This window comes from Pteropus medius, unplaced genomic scaffold (assembly GCF_902729225.1).
Source record: "Pteropus medius unplaced genomic scaffold, Ma_sr-lr_union100, whole genome shotgun sequence".
NCBI classification, from domain to species: domain Eukaryota; kingdom Metazoa; phylum Chordata; class Mammalia; order Chiroptera; family Pteropodidae; genus Pteropus; species Pteropus medius.
This window is the reverse complement of record NW_024352839.1, coordinates 965864-987068: the sequence shown is the minus strand read 5'-3', so window position 1 is coordinate 987068 and position 21205 is coordinate 965864. Positions and strand designations below refer to the sequence as shown.

The 21205-nt window shown below is 51.5% G+C and overlaps 1 protein-coding gene across 3 annotated transcripts in view; it reads right to left on the bottom strand.

Annotated features, from left to right (window-relative positions):
- Positions 1-1454: 1454 nt before the first annotated feature.
- Positions 1455-21205, bottom strand: part of ATP4A (ATPase H+/K+ transporting subunit alpha) — a 130541-nt gene continuing 110790 nt past the window's right edge. The window contains exons 1-22 of one of the 3 annotated variants that reach the window (XM_039850062.1): positions 14450-14477; positions 14216-14356; positions 14069-14128; positions 13409-13612; positions 12145-12258; positions 11660-11912; positions 11101-11369; positions 10293-10491; positions 9776-9885; positions 9562-9696; positions 8921-9113; positions 8001-8176; positions 6777-6913; positions 6540-6690; positions 6280-6448; positions 6033-6187; positions 4722-4845; positions 4087-4232; positions 2665-2798; positions 2194-2295; positions 2017-2108; positions 1455-1847 (exon numbers count right to left, since the gene is read on the bottom strand). In XM_039850062.1, the coding sequence (XP_039705996.1) occupies positions 1819-1847; positions 2017-2108; positions 2194-2295; positions 2665-2798; positions 4087-4232; positions 4722-4845; positions 6033-6187; positions 6280-6448; positions 6540-6690; positions 6777-6913; positions 8001-8176; positions 8921-9113; positions 9562-9696; positions 9776-9885; positions 10293-10491; positions 11101-11369; positions 11660-11912; positions 12145-12258; positions 13409-13612; positions 14069-14128; positions 14216-14356; positions 14450-14461 (3105 nt within the window). In that variant the 5' untranslated portion in view covers positions 14462-14477 and the 3' untranslated portion in view covers positions 1455-1818. Of the gene's footprint in view, positions 1848-2016; positions 2109-2193; positions 2296-2664; positions 2799-4086; positions 4233-4721; positions 4846-6032; positions 6188-6279; positions 6449-6539; positions 6691-6776; positions 6914-8000; positions 8177-8920; positions 9114-9561; positions 9697-9775; positions 9886-10292; positions 10492-11100; positions 11370-11659; positions 11913-12144; positions 12259-13408; positions 13613-14068; positions 14129-14215; positions 14394-14449; positions 14478-21205 lie in introns of those variants that run through there. The other 2 variants (XM_039850061.1, XM_039850060.1) reach the window with 2 other exon arrangements.

The window sequence follows — 21205 nt, the reverse complement described above, 5'->3', positions numbered from 1 at the left end:
AGACCAGAGTGGTTGTGGCCGAGGTGGGGAAATCACTGGCCGGAGGGATCGGGGCTGTCGTGGGTGAAGCCTGGTCAGAGTGGTAGGACTGATGAGATAGACTATAATGACTAGGACTGTGATGGAAAATCAAGGGGCTGTGTGGGCCCAGAGGAGCCACCCGACCCAACCTGGGGGGCAAACTGGGCTCCCTAGAAGAGATCGTGTGTGGGCTGAGACCTAATGGATGAGTTAGTGGGGCAAAAAGAAAAGCATGCGTGAAGGCCTGTGTAAAGGCCTTAAGTCAAAGAGAGGGCCTGGCCTGCCCAGCAGAACTGTGAGACAAGTCAGCAGTGGCCAGATCCCAGAGGGCTCTGAGGGCTGGGCTGGGGAGTTGAGCAGAGGCAGTGGCGAACCCTGGAGAATCCTAGGTAGGGGAAGGACAGGGTCAGATTTGGTTTTAGGAAGGTCTCCATGGCCACTGGATGGGGAGACTGAGGCTGGAAGGCCAGGACTGGACCAGGAAAGGATTGGCAGGGCTAGGAGGAGAGTGGCTAGAAGCAGAAGTGGTGGTGACCAATGGGATGTGTTTATTTCGGGGGGGGGGCGGGGCGGGTTGTGGGGATTGGGGAGATGACAGTGAGAAAGTAGTGAAGGAATCCGAGGTAACACAAGTTTGAGGCTTGTAAGCTCCCTAAGGGCTCACCACATTTCCCAGGGAGAAGGAACCCCCTGATGGGACAGTGGATGGGAGCAAGTTTGGAGGAGGATACAGAGGCCAAGGTGAGTCCTCTCAGACATGCCATAGCAGGCTGGAGACAGATGTGGGCATCACTGCAGAGACAGAGCTGAGGCAGGAGCTGGGGGTGCTGTGGCGAAGAGAGGGGAGAAGCCCAGGGCTCAGCCAGAGAGAGACATTAAATAAAGGGTTAGCAAGGCATGAGGGGGGTCCAGGAAAAGGTGTAGCCAAAGGTGTAGGAGTTTCTGGCGGTTAGAGGGTTAACTTTTCAGGTGAGTGGGTGTGAGGAGGAGCCTGTGTTTAACCTCCAGAAGTTGGTTGGGACTAAACCTGTGAGGATGCCCTTTGCAGTGGTGGCTGCAAAGGACTGAAGGAATGGAATCTGAGTGGAGACACCTGTGAAGGGTGGGGGGCCGGGGACCGCCCGAGCTGGAAAAGATTTTGACACCCTGTGTCAAGGAGCCTCCTGACAGAAAGGGTGCTGAGAGAGGAGAGAGCCCAGAGGCAGTTTGTTAGTTAACGGTGGTTTAAGAAGCAGTGGTTAAAGCAATACTTTGGAGGGTGTCTGTGGTCACATCCAGCTCACTTTTAAATGCTGTAACCCTAAGCAAAGAAAGAGAAATTAATTCCCCAAAGGACATTTATTGAGTACCTGCTATGCCAGGCTGTGTTTTAGGAACAAATAGCCCCTAGGATCGTGGGACCGAAGGGACTCATGAAAAACACTTAAGACAGTAAAAGCACAGTCACTGTGAGCTGGTTTATTACTACCACTTGGACACAAGTGTTTTAAAGAGGAGCCCCCAGGCAGCCTACCTCACAGGAGCTATATTAGCTCCTACTCTCCGTCAAAGTCCCCCAGCCCTCACGTGGGGTCTTCTCCGGGCCAGCTCAGAGGACTGGGCCTAGGGACTGCTCCAGGACTGCTTCTTTGGGATGGGGAAGGAGAATGGAGGGGGTCCCTGCAAGGCTGGGTGCCGTGGGCTGCAGGAGCAGACACAGGTGAGGCTAGGACTCTTGATTGCTCAGGTGTTTTGGTGACTATGCAGACAGTCCAATGAGTTCCACCCCCACCTGGCTGTGGTGGAGGCAGGGCCCCTCTAATAGTAGAGTTCCTGGTCCCACCAGCCTGGGAGAGAGAGAGAAAAAGAAGACTCAGTGCTGGGGGAGGTGGGGCCAGGGGCTCAGAAGTTATGGATCAGTGGTGGCTTGATTTGGAGGTCAAGTGTTGAAAATCAAAAGTCAGAGCAGCTGCTCTGGGAACATTTCAGCCTCCCACCCCCAGTCTCCCCACTCACTCCCTGGGCAACAACGAACTCCAAGTTTCCGGAGCTCATCATAGACGAAGATGAGGAGGCCAAAGGGCATGGGAACCAGCCACCACTGGAACCTGAAGACACGGGATTTGGCAAGGTAAAGGCTATCCCCAGGTCTGTGTCCCACGTGCCCATCCTACTCATTTCATGACCCCTCACCGAATGGGCATGAAGTTGAAGATGTTGGGCATTCCAGGGCAGTAGCACAGGAAGCAGCCAACGCAGACCTGGAACACAATGGCAATCACCAGGATCTTGTTCCTGCAGGTAGGACAGGATGGAACAGGCTTAGACTGCTGGGCTCAGAACAAAGGCCATCAGGGATTGGGGGCCAGATGGAAGAGTACTAGGTCAGATATCAGCAGGGAGATGTTCTAAACATTTAACACTGGAGTAGCCCGCGCCTCTGCAACAGTGCATGCTGGCCCTGCCAGCATCACCCCTTTAGTTGATAAAAACCTGGGGGAGCCAGTTGAGAGGCACATGGTGGGAGCTACTGGCCGGCTATCAGTGAGGAGTACTGGCACCAGTAGAACCACACGTCTGGTGCTAGTCTTGCTGGCTGCAGTAAGCCCTAGTCAGGACCTGATGGGATTTGGGAAGGCACAGGCCTGGGCCAGCCAAAGACACCTGAAGAAGCCCTGCTGGAAGGCAGAGAGGCGGCGTGTCTTCCGGATGAGGACATCGGCGATCTGGCACATCTCGATGCTGATGAAGAACACAGTGTAGCAGGTGTACTGCTGGTACAGGCGCTGCCCGAATGTCTGTGGGAAACAAAAGCAGCCTGAATCCAGACAGAGAGGCGCTGCAGCCATCCAGGTACTTGGCGCCTGGAGCCATGAACCCCTAAATGCTCTTTCCTCTGCATCAGAGCCTCGGAGGGGTCGGGGCGGAGAGATGCAGGATCTGCCAGGTTTGCAGGACCCCACGCTGTGAGACCCAGACACCTTGGTCTAGTGGAGCTTGGATGTCAGTGTGTGGGCAGATGACAGGTCAGGCCAATTGCTTTCAAAATGAAAGAAGGGATGTAGAATTTCCTGGGCACACGAAAGAAGGGACCTGGGAAAAAGGAATCAGAATCCCAAGGCAGGATTTGCGAAGTCCAGTGACTCTAGGGCCCAGGTATATGGCAAAAATGAATGAAGTGGACCAGGTGGGTTTTTGGGGAACAGGGCACTTAAAAGGGCAGTCACTATTCAGTCCACTTCTCCAATATAACTTTTTAATACCAGCTAATTGTGTAGAGGACACTTTCTGTGCTCCAGGTAGCAAGGGTTTCACATGTTTTATCTCATTTAATCCTTCCAATACTCCTATGAGGTAGATTAGTGGTACCCAAACTTCAGTGTACATCAGAACCCCAGAAGGGCTGGTTAAAACACAGACTTCCAGGTACCTGCAAACCCCCAGAGTTTTTGAACCTGGAGGGTGGGGGTGGGGACTGAGAATTTACATTTCAAATAAGTTCCCATGTGATGCCCATGCTGCTGCTGTGGGGGCCACCCCGGACATCACTGAGGTAAACATTGGTGTTCTCTCCATTTTATAGATAAGAAAACTGAGGCACAGTGAGGCAAAGCAACTTGCCCAGGGTCACACAGTGGTGAGGAGCAGTGGCATACCATTAATCCAAGGCAGTCTGGCTCCCAGGTCTACATTCTTAACCACTACAGTAAATGCTTAAGGAGAACATCCTGATCTGTAACTACAGGGCAAGCTAAACACATCTGCTAGCCAAGCCTAGCCTTTCTATGCTCCAAACCTACAATAAAGTCAGCCACATATGCAAATATTCTGTGTAGATGATGCAGGACAAATAACAGAATAAGGCCTGTTTCTACAGCTGAGATGATATGTTACCATCTGGGCAGGGAGGGGACCCATCTACAGCTGGGACCATCAGAACCAGGAGTCTGGAGCTCAAGATGGTGATGGGAAAAGCCCTTACCCAAGAACTGACAGTCTGAGTATCTGGGATGCTCTGGCAGAGCTCAGTCTCAAGGGGACCACACGCACAGGTGGCACTGGAAACAAGGGAGTCATGGGACCCACCCACTCCTGGCCATAGCTGTCCTGCAGATCTTGTAGGTGGTGGTTCTCCCACTGTGGCCGCAGCCCCACACACAGCAACGGAAACCAGCCCTCCTGGGCCATGGCAGTGAAGTAGTCAGTGAAGCCAGCAAATGATTGGATGGCACCTGGGGAGAGGCAAGGAGACACAGGGAGACAGGAACACAGGGAGAGAGAGACATAGAAAGACAGGAACACAGACATATACAGAGAGGATCAGGGATACACACAGAGACAGGAACAAAGAAAGTGACATAAGACAGGAACATAGACACTGACAGACATGGAGAGACAGACACAGAGAAAAGGACCCCAAGAGAGATTGACAAGGACACAAGAGACAGGGCACAAAGAGAGACAGACACCTAGAGAACCCAAAATAACAGAAGGAGGCAACACTCCAGAGACAGAGTCATAGAGAATAGGGCTAGAGACAGAGAAGGGACACGGAACCATAGAGACAATCACGTGCAGATAAAGACTCAGAGAATGACAGAGATCCAGGATCAAATGCAGACACTGAGATCCAGAACAGCCAGAGCCCCAGTCTGAGCCCCCGAGGCAGGTGAGCAGCCCAGATAGAGAGCCCTGGGATTCCTGGCCTCTTGGGCACTCACCAATCTGGAAGTAGGAGTAGGCAGCCAGGGGTTCGTTGACCAATCGGTCACGCTTCGGGTTTCGTGGACGCAGATGCATGATGTCACTCTCAGCCTTCTCATATGCCAGTGACACAGATGGGAACTGCCCAGGAGTGGAAGGAACCAGGGTTAAGGGTTTCCCTGGGCCCCTGTCCCTGGGCAGGGGTAGGACTGAGGTTAGGAGACAGGACCTGCAGTGACCACACAGCCACACCTGCCTGGACAGCCTGGGTCCAGTTGGTCCCTGTCAAGAGTGTTGGCATGTCCACTTTGTATCTATATCCTGGTGTCCATCTCCATCAGAACATCTGCATTTATCTCCACTATTGCATGTTTCCTCCTCCTCTCTGTCTCTGTCTCCCTTCCTTTCTGCCTCCTCCTCCTCTCTCTGACTCTGTTTTTTCTCTGGGGTACTCTGGCCTTGGCCTCTCTCTTTCTGTCCTTTACTCTGTTTCTTTGTCCCTGTCGCTGGTCTCTCTTTTCATGACTGTGTTTCTGCTTTTGTGTCTCTGTGTCCCTGTCTCTATTTCTCTGTCGCTCTATTTCTCTGTGTCCCTTCTGCCTCTGTGTCCCTGTGTCTTCCTCCCCATCTCCCAACCCATCTGTGTGTGACTACAGAGTGGCAGCAGAATATACTAATCGTGAGCACAGGCTCTGGGACATCCTACTACCTGGGCTCAAATCCCAGTGTCACTTATTAGCTGTGTGACCTAGGGCAAGACACTCAACCTGCCTATGCCTTAATTAGTTCATCAGCAAAATGGGGTGATAAATAAAATCCATGTCATAGAGTGGTTATGAGGACAAAATTAAGTAAATTAATGTGTGCCTGGCCCAAAGTAGGCACTATGTAAGTGTTGTTGAATAAACATGTCAACATGGCCATGATGGCTGCATTTGTGGCTGTATCTGTGGCTCGTTTCTGTCTGTCTGCCTTGAGATCTATCTGATAGTGTTTATTTGTCCATGGCTGTTGGAGGATACCTATCTGCAATCCAAGTTGAGCCAGATATCTGTTAATATCTCTGTTTGTCTGAGTGTCCAGATCTGAGTTCATGTGTGTCCAGGGATCTATCCATGCCTACCTGAGTGTCCACCTATGTTTCCACATCCATAGTTCTGTGTCTACCTGTCTGCCTGTGTCTCTGCATCTGGCTAGCTGTTGTACACACATCTTGTCTGTGTTACTCTGTGTCCAAAAATGTCCATGGTGGTCTCTACCCACCATGTCTGTCCATGGGCATATGTCTGTGGGCATGTGTGGGCGGAGCATTGGGGATGTAGACTCACAATATCAGTGCAGAGTTCTATGAAGAGGATGGTGATGCACCCCAGGGGCAAGGGCACGCTGACAGTTATATAAATGAGGTATGGCGTCAGTTCAGGAATATTCTTGGTCAATGTGTAGGCAATGGACTTCTTCAGGTTGTCAAAGATCAGTCGGCCTAAAAGAGTACAGCAGGCACCTCAGCCTCCTCACAGCCCCACTTCTTCCTGTGCCCACACTGCCTGCCCCCTTCTCTGACCCAGCCCAGACCCTGCTCCACGCCCGTCACAATGGAGGCAAAATTGTCATCCAGCAGGATCATGTCGGCTGCATTTTTGGCAGCATCTGAGCCAGCAATGCCCATGGCCACGCCAATGTCTGCCTTCTTCAGGGCTGGGGAGTCATTCACACCATCCCCTGTCACAGCCACAATTGCACCCTGCAGGGAATGGATACAGGTGGGCAGGTGATGAGAGGCCAGCCCAGGGCCAGCCCAGCCCATCTGCCCAGCTTCATCAACAGGGTCGCACCAGTCGCTGGCAGCTCTCCACAATCACTAGCTTCTGCTGGGGACTGGTGCGAGCAAACACCATCTCAGGGTGGGTGCGCAACACCTCAACCAGCTCTGATGGGTCCATGTCCTTCAGCTGCATGCCATTGATCACGCAGGCACGGGCATCCCTGGGAAAGGAGGTGGGAGGGAATCACTAGGCCTCAGTCTGCACGGGGCGTGGGAAGAATCATGGGGAGGTCTTAAGGGGGCTTACTTCCGATTGACTTGGTCCACAGGCACACGGAGACGGGCAGCAATGTCCTCCACTGTCTCGCTGCCTTCTGAGATGATGCCCACACTGGCTGCAATGGCCTTGGCTGTGATGGGGTGATCACCTGTCACCATGATCACCTGTGGGGAGGACCAGCAAATCTTTGACCCCTTCAGATCCGTCCAATCTCTCTTTCCTCCCTGGTGGATGTCTACTGTTACACTCATTCATTTATTCAACCAATGGTGACCACCCACTATTTGCTTGGGAAACAGCGGGGACAAAACAGATAAAAATCCCTGTCCTCGTGGAACTGACATTCTAGTGTGGGAGACAGAAATTTTTAAAATTAAGAAACAAATTATATCACATGTTAGAAGGAGGGAGGAAAGTTAAACTGGGTACAGGGGATGGCAAGTGTTGGGTGGAAAAGTGATGGTTCAGTTTTAAGTGTGTCCAGGAAAAGCCTCGTGTGACATTTGAGAAGAGACCTGAAAGAGGTGAGAAGTAGCCACGTGGAAATCTGGGGGAAAAGTGTTCCTGGCAGAGGGAACAGCCAATACAAAATGAGAGAGGTGAGAATATGCCTGAACTGTTGGAGGAACAGCAGGCAGGCCAACGTGACTAGCGAGGACTGAACGGAGGTAGAGAGCTAAGGAATGAGCTTAGAAAGATAACAGCACCCAGATCTTATAGTACATTACAGACCGTGGGAAAGACTTGGGTGATGTTTGTTCGGCACTAGCTCCCCACCCTTGATTTGTCTTTAGGGAACCACCCCTCCCCTCAGGTTGAAGTTGAGGTCGCTGGCCGAGATTGGGCAAGTAAGCCCAGACCTGGCCAACCAAGGTATTCTATCCCCCAGCCACAGTGACTGCTTCAGGGATGAACATGTGATCCAATCTAGTACAACTGTAAAAAAGGCACTCTTTCTGTGAGGTGACTAAACTGGTAAGTTGGATCTGCTGGGGGGTGGTCATCTTTGTCCACCAAATATAGGGACTGCTTGAGAATATAGCCAGAAAGAGAAAAGCAGAGCTGAGAAAAGACAAATTTCTAATGACACAGAACTCTTGGATCTAGCTATATCTGAAGCTCCATTCCCCCAAACTTTTTAGTTTCGTGAACCGATATAATCCCTTTTTAGTTCAAGCGATTTTCAGATGTGACAGAAATACTGCCATCCTCTGTTCTTGCCCCTATTTGGTCCTTTCCCCGGTGGCATACCCGGATTCCTGCTGTGCGGCACTTGAGCACGGCATCGGGGACAGTGGCCCGGGGCGGGTCTATCATGGATACAAGTCCCGCAAAGCACAGACCACTAGTTGGAAAGTTCATAGCCTCCACGTCGAATGCATAGCCAGGTGGGTAGTCCTTCTCACTCAGGTATAGCTGGCAGAAGCCTGACCAGAAAACAGGTAAGTCAGAGAGGAGCCCTGGGTGGACCCTTCCCTAGCAAGGCCAGGTGATGAGTAAAATAACCAAGCCCCTTGCACCAAGCACACACGGATGCCTGACTGAGTGCTGAATCCCTTGTTTACATTATCCGAATCCATTCTCACAACTATCTTGTGAGGCTGTTATCATCTTCATCTTTCAGATGAAGAAAATGAGAATTAGAGAGGGGACAATTCTTGCCAGTGGTCACACAGTAAGTAAAATGAAAACTCTAGAATGGACCACAGGTCTGTGCCTTCCAAGGTTGAAGCAGGGGTTAGGGAAGTTCAAGGAGTCAAGACAAAAATTGGGGGAGGTCAGAGGTCAGGACAAGGATTGGGGAAAGTCTTGAATTGAGGCAAGTCTGGGGAAAGTCAAAGGGTCAAGAGGAAGCCTCTGAAAGGTGGAGGTGAAAACAAAGGTAGGTTATCAGTTGGGGCAAGAGCTAGGAACACTAAGGTGTCAAAGGTCAGAATTGGAAAGGTCCATGTGAGGACAGGTCCAGAGGGATGGGGTCAAGGTAGGAATTGAAGATAGACAGAGATCAGGAGTGAGGGAAAGGCAAAGGTGAGTGTGCGGATGGGGCAGGTCAGCTGTCAGCCAGGAATGGGAAAAATCAGGATCAGTGCTGTCCGTGGAAGATTGGGTTAGGTCTGTTCTAGCTCCTCCTCGCACACCGGTTACCCCCTACCCCACCCTGGGGGTCTCACCCAGCACCCGTTCTCCCAAGCCTCCCAGGCTGAGGTAGGCAGTCTGGAAGGCCTCACGCCATTGCTCATCGAGGGGCAGCTCCTGGCCCTTGATGAGGATAGAGCTACAGCGCTCCAGCACACGCTCTGGAGCGCCCTTCATCACCAGCACGTGCCGCGGGTCCCGCGGGTCCTCCAGAGTGTGGATGGACAGCTGTGGGCGGGGGAGAGGAAGGTGTTGTGGGCGAGGTCAAGAGGGGAAGGGGCGCTGTCGGAAGAGCATTGGGAGGGTAAGGTAGGGGCTGGGCGGGTCCATGCTAGAGGCAGAGGTTTGGGGCAGGGCTAAGGGTGTAGTTAGGGGTCTGGGCGCGGGGAATGGACCGAATTAGCTACCGGAGTTGGGCTGGACGGGATCTGGATTGCGAGCTATCTCCCACCCATGGCTTGAGAGCCCCGGGCTAAGGGGTTGCGGGCGTGGCCTGGCCATAGGTGGGTTTTGGCTGTGGATAAGACAGGAGATGTGGGAGGGGTTTGGCTGTGGAGAGGGAGGAGACCGAGGGCCCACCATAGGTCTGCCCTGAATGTGGTGGGGCATGCGGTGGGGCGGGGCTCGCTGTGGGCGGGGCTCGCTGTGGGCGGGGACGGCTGCAGAGGGTGCACACCTGGAACTTGTTGGTGGAGTTGAAGGGTATCTCGCAGACTTTGGGGAAGCGCTCGCGGTAGCCCATAGCGTTGCCCAGCGTCAGCTCTGAGAACTTTAGCAGCGCTGTCTCGGACGCATCCCCGATCACGATGCGCTACGAGCAGAGGCCTGTGTCAGGGACGAGCCGGGCTGCCCCAGGCTCCCAGTATTCCCCGAGTCCACCCGGCTCTCACCTTGGGCACCGGCACCGCATCCTGGCCAGACTTGAAGGCAGCGCGGTTGCACAGGGTGAGCACGCGGCACAGCGCCCGCCATGTCTCCGAGGACTGGTCAAACGTCTGCCCTGAAGGCCAGGCGTCCAGGCTGGGGCCGCGAGGGGACTCCGTGCGGGCACCAGACCCGGCGCGGCGGCTCTCCCACAGCAGAACCGAGCCCCTCCCCCTAGATTCAGGACAGGATGCCCTCCCCAAGACCTGGGTGGTACCCAAACACCTTCTTCTAACCCGGGACAGGAGCCTCCTCTCCAGACCCAGTATCGAGTCTCCTAAGAGAGTCCTATGAGACTCCATACCAAGCACCCTCACAGACCTGGAGCTTAGCTCCCTGCTAGGACCCTGGACCCGGTCTTCTCCCCTCTCCATTAAGGCAAAGCCCTCCCCGAGGCTCCCTTCAGTAATCTCGGAGCTCCCATCTAGGTGTCCACCTCTACCATATCCTTGCCGCAGCCCCTGTCTCCTCCCACCCCCACACCTGACTGGTCTTCCGTAGTGTCAGCTGAGTGGATGTGGTTGTCGAACCACAGATGAGACACAGTCATGCGGTTCTGAGTGAGGGTCCCCGTCTTGTCAGAGCAGATCACTGACGTGGAGCCCAGTGTCTCCACTGCTTCCAGGTTCTTGACTACACAGTTCTTGCTGGCCAGCCGCTTGGCTGTCAGCGACAGGCAGACCTGGGGGAAGGGTGAGAAACTCCGTGTGGGGACCAGTCCTTGCTTTTAGTCCCTCTTCCCTCCTCTCACAGCATTGGAGATCCTTTACCTGAGCCACAGGAGTGAGTATGTGGCATTCTTCCACACAACCCAGGCTTTTTCTTGCCTCCACACTTTTGTCCAGCCTGTGCTTTCTACTTGGGATGCCTCCCCAATCTGCCCAGATAAATGTAGCCAGGCCCCTCTGTAAGCTGCCCTAGCTGAGGTTCTGTAACTGCTGATCAACACAATCAAAATGAGAAAACGAACATCCCCTCCATCCCCTCTGAGCTGACCGTTGAAGGCTGCCCATACCAGACCTCGGCCTCCTTCAGTCAAGGACCCTGCCCATTCGTCTCTGGCACAGGACATGACCCAGAGTAGCCTTGGTGAGTTTTTGCTGAGTGGATGAATAGGTGGAGAGATGGGGGGTGGGAGTGTGGAAAGATGGATGATGAGAAGGTGGGCGGGAAGATGGGAGGCGAATGGATAGATGGACAGCTAGGGAGATGGTGGAGGGAAGCCTGCATGAATAGACAGATGTACAGGCCTCTCAGCTCTCTGCACCACTCTTCTGCCTCCAGAACTTACCGTGACAGTGGCCAGCAGCCCCTCAGGAACATAAGCTACCACAATGGCCATGAAGAAGACCATGGCCCGCAGGAAAGGATAGCCAATGCACATGGCCACCACAAAAAATGTGGCACCAAAGAGAATGGCCAGGCCTGCGATGATGTCCACAAAATGTTCAATCTCGATAGCAATGGGTGTTTTCTCATTTTCTACTCCAGATGCCAGTGATGCGATGCGCCCGATGATGGTGCGGTCACCCGTGTTCACCACCAGGCCCTGAGCTGTGCCTGCAATGGGGCCAAGAGGGTGACTAAGGGCCAGGTGGGCAGCAATAGGGGCATGCACAGCAGTGTGAAATGAAGGAGGGGGCAATAATGGAAGGCAGTAGAAACAGTGTGGCCTTGGAACAGGGTAGCAACAATGGGAATTACAGAAGTAGTGTGACCTAAAGAGGCGGCAGTCATTTGAAGTGGGGAGGCAGAGTATCTCAGAATGTAGCAGAAGGGCGGTGGAGGCAGCGATGGGGCGTGTGGAGGCAGTGTGGTCAGCTGGGCGGGCAGGCAGGGGCCTCACAGACCCTCAAGGCACATGGTGGAGAAGAAGGCGATGTTGCGGGTCTCCAGGGGACTCTCGTGTGTACAGTCGGGGGAGCGGGTCTGTGGCTCAGACTCTCCAGTCAGCGAGGAGTTGTCCACCTTGCAGCCCTGGGCCTGGAGGATGCGGATGTCGGCTGGCACTCGATCGCCACCTTTCATCTCCACCAGGTCACCCACCACAAGCTGATCTGCATTGATCTGGAACTTGTCCCCATCTCGGATAACAGTTGCTTGCTGTGGGGCAGGGACACCAGAGCTGAGGTGGGCAGCGCTTGGAGGTGGAAGTTGTTGAGTGCAATGGGGTTGTGAGAGACAAACAACGGGGGGATTTGAGGATCTGTGGGGAGAGATGGAGGCCAAGGACGAAGGGTAGGTTGGGCCTGATGGGAGGGGGCCACACAGAGATGCCAGGAGCCTGCCTGAGGAGTCTCTGGAACCTGAAGCGGCAGGGCGCTGGGTGACCCACCTGGGGCACAAGGTTCTTAAAGCTGGCAATGATGTTGGTGCTCTTAAACTCCTGATAGTAGCCGAAGCAGCCAGTGACCACAACCACAGCGATAAGGGCCAGTGCCAGGTACAGCTGGGGAAGGGGAGTGGTGGCTTATGAGTATGGGCTGGAAGCTTCCTGCACGAAGCTACCCACCTGGTCCCGTGGTATTCTTGGAGTCACTTCCACTCTGGTTTTCCCCACTCCACTAAGAAGCCTCATGCACTCTTCCCTGTGGCCCTCATCCCCTGTCCCCATATTCTTCATATCCCACATTTGACTGCCCTATATTCTCAGTGTCTTGTGTGTCTCTCTCTCCCTGTATTTGATATTCTCTGGCCCCTGAATCCTAGGTGCCCCATAGCCCCATATCCTATAACTTGTGCACTTTGGTTATATTTGTTCCCTTTTCTTGTGTCCTCCAAGTCTTGCATTCCACATGTCCACAGCCATGTGCTTCCTCGTGTTCCTACGTCCAATATTCATTCCTTGTGCTACAAGTTTCATGTTCTGTGTTTTCATAATCTGCATTCCATCTTCTTTGTCCCCTCTGTCCAGTAGTTCCTGTGCCCTAATGTCCCCATCTCATGTCTGTATAATTGATCTTATTGTGCTTCATATTCTGTGAACTCCATTATTGTGTCCCATGTTCTAAATTCCAAGTCTCTATGTCCAATGTCTCCCATGTCTATATACCTCTAGTCCCTACCCTATGTTACATTTAATGTCACATGTCCCTAAGTCCCCAAGTCTCCTTGTCCCTTTTTCTGACCCCTGTCATATGTTCAATGTCCTCTTGTCCTGTATCTTAATATTCTGTGTCTCTGTGCTTCCATGTCTAGTGTCTTATGTCTCTCCTTATACTGTGATCTGAGGTTTGTCTCCCTTATGGCCCTCGGCCCTTGTGTACCATGTCTGAGTATCAATGTCCTCTGTGCTGTCTGTCCTTGATCTGTCCCATGTCCTCTGTTTTCCAAGTCTTATATCTTAAATATTACATTTCTTCGTATCATCACCTACATCATCTATACCTGAGACACATTCTCCCCTGTATCCCCTGTGACCTTGGGTCCGTTCTATATCCGAATGTCCTTCATCCTCCCCATGACCATGTCTTAGAACAGCATTTCTGTGTCTCTGTATCCCCACCCTATGTCCCTAGTGTCCTGAATCCTATGTTTAATGTCCTCTGTCCTGCAGGTCCCTGTGTCCCATATCTGACCCCCCAGCACCCGCCACTCACATTGTCATCGGTGGTGAGGTCACCCTCACTGGCCTGGATACCAAAAGCAATGAGGCAGATGGCAGCAGCTACCCACATGAGGCATTGCAGACCTCCTGCCAGCTGCCGTGCAAACTTGATGTACTCCGGGGTACCCTTGGGCGGCCGCAGTGCATTGGGTCCATCACGCAGCAGCAGTTCTGCTGCCAGGCTGGCAGACAGGCCCTGGGGACAGGACGGGGTGGGGCGGTGGTGGCTGCTGAGGGCTTTGCTCTCCTCATACACCCCTCAGGGTGGTGGCTCTTCTCTCTCTTCTCCTTCCCTCTCTCTGTCTCCCCTACCCCTGCTGTCTGACCTTTGCCTCTTCGTTTCTTTCTTCCTCTTTGTCTCTGTTCCTGTCCCTTCCCCCTCCCTCCTTGATGTCTCTTTATGACTCTGTCCACTCTCATCTTTTTTGTCCGTGTCTTCCTGTTGTCTCTGCCCCCATTTCTCTCTCTCATGCCAATCTCTCTGCCTCTCTCTGTCTTTTTTATCGGCTTCTCTTACTCTGTCTCTCTCTCTCTCTCTGTTTAGCTTTTTCTTTCTAATGCATTTTCCCTTTTTTCTCCCCCTCTCTCTCCCTCTCCACCTCTCCACCTCTCCCCTTCTCTGTACTCACTCTCCCCTCTGCCCCCAGCTCACCTTGGTCACACTGGTCTGGTATTTCTGTTCCAGCTCCGCCACTGACAGCTGGTGGTCGTTCTGTGTGGTGGGGGCAGGACATTTACTGTCCAGCTCTCACTGGCCCCCACCCCAGCCCCATACCTGGCCCCCCAGCCCCATACTCACGATCTCCATCTCCTTCTTCATGTTCTCCAGCTTCTCCTTCCTCTTGCCCCCACCACTGCCTGCCTTCTTCTTGCTCATCTTGGCTGCCATGTCCCCACCAGGGCCAGGGCCTAGTTCTACCGAGTATAGCTCATAATTCTCCTGGGGACAGAGGAAAAAGGGAGGCATCAGATCCCACTGGAACTCCTGCCTCCAGCCTCCAACCCCCAACCCCTGACCTCAGGCCCCACTCACTGCCTTCCCCATGGTGTCTAGTGCAGCCACCCTCCTTTGCCAAGACAGAACATGGGGTCTGGACCAGCCCTGATATACCCAGGGAAGGAGGAGGTGGGGCAGGACTGGCCCAATTACAGCTGATTACAGGGCTCCTTGGGGTGACCTCTAGGCCTGGGCAGCTCAGGCATTCCTTACCAGGCCAACCAAACCTGCCCAGACCCCATCACAACCTGCCACTGAGATCAGGGAGCCAGTGGGACTGTCCGTGGTAACAAGAAGAATAGCAAACATATGGAGCTCATTATGTGCCAGGCACTGTGCAGAGAGCTTTCATGTTTTGACTTATTTAACCTCAGAACAAGCCTTTGAAGTGAGTACTGTTCTGACCCTGCCTTACAGATGGGGAAACTGAGGCACAAAGAGGTGAAGTCACTTGCTCACGGTCTCCAAGGTAGAAAGAGTCCTGAAAGAGTCAGGACTCAGAACTAGATATGTTGCCTACAGAGTGTCCATTTTCAGGCCATATTGCATATGCTGCACCTGGAAGGGGAGCGTGCTCACAACAGTTCAGTAATGGACTCCGTTTAGGAGGCACTTACTGTGTGCTGGGTCTGCCCCAGGTGCTTTGTGCAAATGCTTCATTAGCTCCTCATAACAGCCTTATAAAGTTCTCTTATTAGACCCCATTATACAGATGAGGAAACCAAGGCAGGGAGAGGTTAAGGACTTTGCCTAAGGTCCCACTCACTGCCTTCCCCATGGTGTCTAGTGCAGCCACCCTCCTTTGCCAAGACAGAACATGGGGTATGAGTAAGTATTAGGGACAGGATTCCAGCCCAGATTGGACCCTGGAGCCTGGCTCTCATAAAGGATCACCAATGAAAAACCCCAGCTTCACAGCTGCAGTGCCAAATATGTGCCAGGTACTAGGTCCTTGATATTCATACTTGGGCCTCAGGGGTGGAGGTGCCTCCAGGGGCAGGTTTGTGTATATCTGATAAGATAATTGCCTCGGTAATGTCCTTCTCCTCTGGGGCAGGTCATCTGAGAAAGTCAAAGCTGTTGAGCAGCCTAGCTCCTCCCCACACCCACCCAGCTGGTCATCTCCAGCCTGCTACAGGAAACCCCAAGAGAGAAGCAGGTAAGGCTGCAGACACACTGACTGCCCTTACAATGGATCCACTTGCTCATTGAGACTTCATCTCTCTGGGCTACACACGTAAAACAGCTTGTGTAAGTCCCCTGCTTACAACCCTTCAGAGGCTTCCCTTCTCTCTCAGAACAAATGCCACAATCATTTCTACAAGATCTGGCTCCAGCTCACCTCTCTGAGCTCAGTCTCTAATACGATTCCACTGGCACTGGCCTCCTTGTTGAGCTTTATACAGGTCAAGGTCATTCCCATCCCAGGGCCTTTGCACTTGCAGCTCCTGCCTGGTACTCTATCTTTAGATATCTGCATAGCTTTCTCACCTCTAGGTCTCAGCTCAAATGTCACCTCTTCAGAGAGTCCTCACTTGTAATATTATACCCCTATCATACTTCACCCCCTTACTCTGCTTTACTCACATCCCTTATCCCAATGTGACATTGTATTTTATTTTTATTTATTTTGGCATCAATCTTATTGTGCTAGAAGAAAGACTGGGACTAAGTTGTGTTTGCTGATGTTGCACAGCACCCATAACAGTGCCCTGCACACATAGTAGATGCTCCATAAACATTCCTGAATGTTGAACAGGACCCATTTCACCAGATGGTTGAGAATATTCACCAACAAATTCGGCTCACTGGGAAGGCCCTCCGGAAGTCTCAGTCACTGGGAACTCCTCAGTGCCCCTCATGTCTCCAGCCACCCCACTCCTCTCCGCCAGCAGCTAGTGTCCAGGGCTTGGGGCAGATAAGGGGATCATGCCTGCACAGATTATGGAACCTCACAGCCTAAGTCATAGATGGAGAGACCGAGGCACCATCACTGGCAGCCGATGGCTGACTCACAATACTGTGTAGACCTTTGTCAAAACTTGGGGACTGTCCTTCCTAGTCTCTACCTCACTTGTTTTGTTTCTCATTTCTTAGTTTTATTATTTTATGTTAATTTCCAACTTTTTAAATATTTCATACCTGCAAATTACAGGGATAGTAAAAGGACTACCTACCTGCCCACTCTTCATCTAAATTTAATGATTTTACCACATTTGTACTTTCTAGATAGATAGACTTTTTTAAGATTTGGCTAAATCATTTGAGAGTAAGTTGGAGATAAGATGCTTATTCATAAATACCCAGGCATGTGCCTCCTGTGCATAAGGACACTCTCTTACATAACCACGGTCCAATGACCAAATTCAGGAAATTAACACTGATATGACATTATTCGTTGCTCTAGACAATTTATTTGAATTTCTCCAGTTTTCCCACTCATGTCCTTTTCTTGGTCCAGGATCCAATTCAGGATCATACTTTGCACTTCATTGTCACATCTTCTGAGTCTCTTCCAATTTGCGACATTTCCTCAGTTTTTCCTTGTCTTTCATGACCTCGACATTTTGGAAGAGTATTAGTTATTATGTAGAATTCCCCTCAGTTGGGGTTTGCCAATGGTTCCTCATGATGAGATTTAGATTATGCACTTTTGGCCAGAACACACCGTGATGTGTGACCACTGAGCATCTTGTCAGGATGGGCCTCATTTTTGAGTCCAGAATATGACAGACATTTGGGGATACCAAGAGGCTTAGGGAATGACCAGAGGGCTATTCTATGATCTCTTTATTTTCTATCCCAAACACCATCACAGCCTCGCTGGCACTCAGCTGTACCGATGATTAAAGTAATAGAAACACAGCTAACTGCCTGAGCCCCTACACCTCCCACACCCTGTCACCTTCGGCTGCCCTCCCAGCCAGACCTTATCCCAGCCCCACAACCTTGTCCATTCTGACTGGTCGGTACCCAGCCATGTTGGCAGTTAAATATTTTGACCACCCTCCCTGATTACACAGCCTTCAGATGCTACTCAAGTTCTGTGTCTTTGAAGAAGGAGGGTCTTGTGCATTTATTTCTTCATTGTGTGCCCAAGAAAGCAATCCTAAGTTGTATCGGGGAGTGGACACAGGCTATTGCCCACAGGCAGGATCTGGGTAAAGCAGGCTGGGTGAGGGGGATGGGGCAAGATTGCCACCTTCTTTGGCACCCTTGAGCAGAGCTGGGGTTGACTGATCCATTCCAGCTGACTGCCAACTCCTGACATGACCTGGGAGCATTGGCTTCTCACGAGAATGTTGCAAGATGTAACATGGTCTATTTCGGCACAGTACTGCAAGATTTCTCTGAGCCTGGGAACACAGATCATTGGAGAATTTTTTGAGAACAGTGAATGGTCAGGACTGAAAAAGGTTTTTTCCTGAGAAAGATAGGGCAGAGGATAAGCTATCAAATGGATGGTGAACACTGAGTGGGTTTTAAGGGAAACTTGAACGAGTCTCCTAGAATCATGACCACACACACTCTTAGAGACTCAGTGCCCTACAAAGCCTGATGAGATCAAACCCCTGGCTTTCCTTCTTTCTTTTTGTGTACCCTGTTCCTCTTTCATGCTTTAGGACTCAGTACCTGCCCCTTCCCCCTTTCTGTGTCTTCTGTTTGTTAAAAGTAGCATTTCAAGACCTTGGCACAAGCAGTTTCTTCTGCCTGAAACACTCACCTCGCACCAAGCTGAGTCAGGACTTCTCCTGAGCTCCCACAGAAACCAGGTTTCCCCATCCCAGCCTTTTTCACTCCGACCCTTAATTCCTCCATCACAAGCCTAACCACTCTGGATATCAATATTTGGTGACATTTCATCTCCCCCCTGGACTCATGAGGACAGAATCTAGGATGTCTCAGTCCCTGCTGTGACCTGCATTACCCAGCCAAGGGCTGACCCAGGCTGGCCTCAAGGAGTGTTTGCTGAGTGAAAGAACTCATTGTGACAGACTTTTGGTATGTGTTTGGTCTCTGATAAGATAGTGGAGTCAGCAGTGCCCTTAATCTCCTGAGCAGGTCACCACGCCAATATCCCCTCCCCCCATTCCAGACCCTAGGAAGATTAAAGCTAGGGGCTAGGCAGGAGGGACCATCTCCCTCCTCTTCAAGCTAGTGTAGCAGTAGGTAGTAGGTCAAGGTCTGACAGCCAGGTCTCCCTGCGTTCTGTTCTTCTCCCACCTTTGTCCACAAGTGGAAAGGTCAGCCATCCTCAGGAAATTGCCAGGCTGTCCTTATCTGGGATCTTAAGATTATATCCAGAATGCAACCATCTCTCTCTTCTCCTCTGTTCCCACTCTAGTACAACCTCCATCCTTTGCCTCCTGGACATCAGAGCTGCCTCCACCCTGGTCTCCTGCTTTAGTCCCCACCCCTACAGTCTGCTCCCCACACGCAGCCAGAGGGAGCCTTTGAACTCCTGAGTCAGGTCAGGGCCCTCTGGGCCCAGAACCTCCCTGGCTGTACCTCACTCCTGGTAAAAGCAAAGTCCTCGCTTTGGTGCCAAAGGCCACTGGTGATCTGCCCTGTTGCCTCTCTGACCTCACCTTCCATTTTCCACCTGACCTATCCAATTCCAGCCGCACCGGCTCCCTGCTGTGCCCGCTGCTTCCCGGCCTTTGCATGTGCTATTTCCTCACCCTGGAATGTTCTTCCCCCAGACATCTGCATGGCTCCCTCTCTTTCTCTATCAGGGCTTTGCACAGATGTCGTCTTTCCAGTAAGATCTCCTCGACTAGCCTAGTTGAACTTGTAACCCAGTTTCCCACCAGCCCTCTCCATATCCATTACTTTCTCCATTCTCCCCTCCCCCATAGCACTTATCACCCCCTAACATCCTATAGGTTTTTTTCTTATTGGGTTTCTTGTATATTTTCTGAATCCCCGGTAGAATATGAGTTCCATGAGGGAAGGGATTTTTGCATGATTTTTTTTGTTTTGTTTTGGGAGGTTTTGTTTTTGTTTTTGTTGTTTTGAACTGACGTATCCCTAGCAAGACAAATAGTAGGCACTCAATAAACTTTTCTTGAATGAATAAATCTCAGGGTCCCTAGGACATTCGACAGTATGCGCAGCTGTCATGGCCATGAATACTGACATGGACACATGATCCTGCCTTGGGATAATGTCCTTTGTCCACCAAAGAGACACAACCCCAACATGAACAGGGGGACAGATACACACAGACACAATGACAGGAAACTCATGATAACAGTTTATACTCATGTCATATATGTGTGAGCTCGTTTCATCTTCACATAATCTTACAAGGAAGGTACTGTTTTAATCCTGTTTTACTCTGAAGAAACTCAGGCACAAGGAGGCTAAATGACTTGCCCAAGGTCACACAGCTAATGCATGGCAGAGCTAGGACTGGAACCCTGGCAGCCTGGCTGGAAAGTTCTCTCAGACCTGTGGATCACATCAGACATCATTCAACAAACAGGCCTCACATTAAAACTATCCTCCATTTAATTATTTACCAAATTTTGTTGAGCATCTACTATGTACCAAGCTTTTTGTTGAGCACTGGAATTTGCAGTGAACAAAACAGTCATGGTCATGCCCACAGCCCTTGCACTCTAGGGGGAAGAGCGGGTATTAGTAAGCAATCAGAGAAATGAATATTTAATTGCAAATTGTGAGAAGTTAAAGAAAAACAGCAGGGTACTTGAGGAGAGAGGCTGAGGGGAAAACCTTGAATTAGACTGTGGTATTGGAGAAGGGTCTCTGAGGAAAAAGCTGGGGCTTTAAAGATGAGACAACAGGAATGATCTAGATGAAGAAGGAACAAACAGTATTCAAACAGAGTAAATTGTGTCAGGGTTAGCAAGGAGGAAGGTCAAGAGGCTGGAGTGAGGTTAGTGAGAGGAGGGTGGCAAAAGTTGAGGACAGAGGTTCATGTGAGGTCTTGTAGGCCAGGGCGAAGGGTTAAGGTTTAGTCGAAGAACAATTAAAGACATCTAAGATTTGATCAGGAAAGGGGCATGGTCAGGACTGAGCTTTAAGATGCCCCTGGCTGCCACATGGAGGGTGGATCAGAGAGACTAACATTAGAAGCCTAGGGAGGAAGTTGGGTAAGGGGCCTTGGGATGGGAGGAGGTATGCTCAGGAGGTCTCCTGGGGACATGGGGTGAGGAAGGAGGTATCCAGTTGAGGCCCAGGGCTCTGGCCTAGGGGTAGTGAGGCCTCCTCTGAGATGGAAGCTAGGAAGAGAGGTGGGATTGAGGAAGTGCTGGAGCCAGTATAGGAACCAGGGGACTTATAGGGAAGAGGACCAGAAGACTGTGGGACGACTGGGTCTTGGAGCTTATACGAAAGGCTGGAATCAGAAACTGAGATGAGGGTCTTGTCAGGACAGAAAGCTGAAGTGAAGCTACTAGAGGTGAGACAGCCTCTGTCAAGGGTGGGGAGAAGAGCAAGGAGGGGAAGGCAGGGCCAGGACACAGCACTTGGAGCCACCCTGTTAAAGAGGAACACACTGAGAGGTGTGAGGAGAACCAGGAAAGGGGAACTGGAGTGTGCCTCAGGAGCAAAGAAAAAGGGAGCTTCCTGAAGGACAGCAGACTCAGTAGGGCCCTGTGTTTTGAGTGCCCCCCAGTGCCCAGTGCAGAGCCTGATGCACACACAGCCTGTGGTTCACTATTTGCTGAACGAAGGCATGGATGGAGGAGTTGAAGGCAAAACTCACGTGGATTTTTTAAAATACAAACTAAGAGACCTCAAGAGCTGCATTTTATGTTTAGGGCA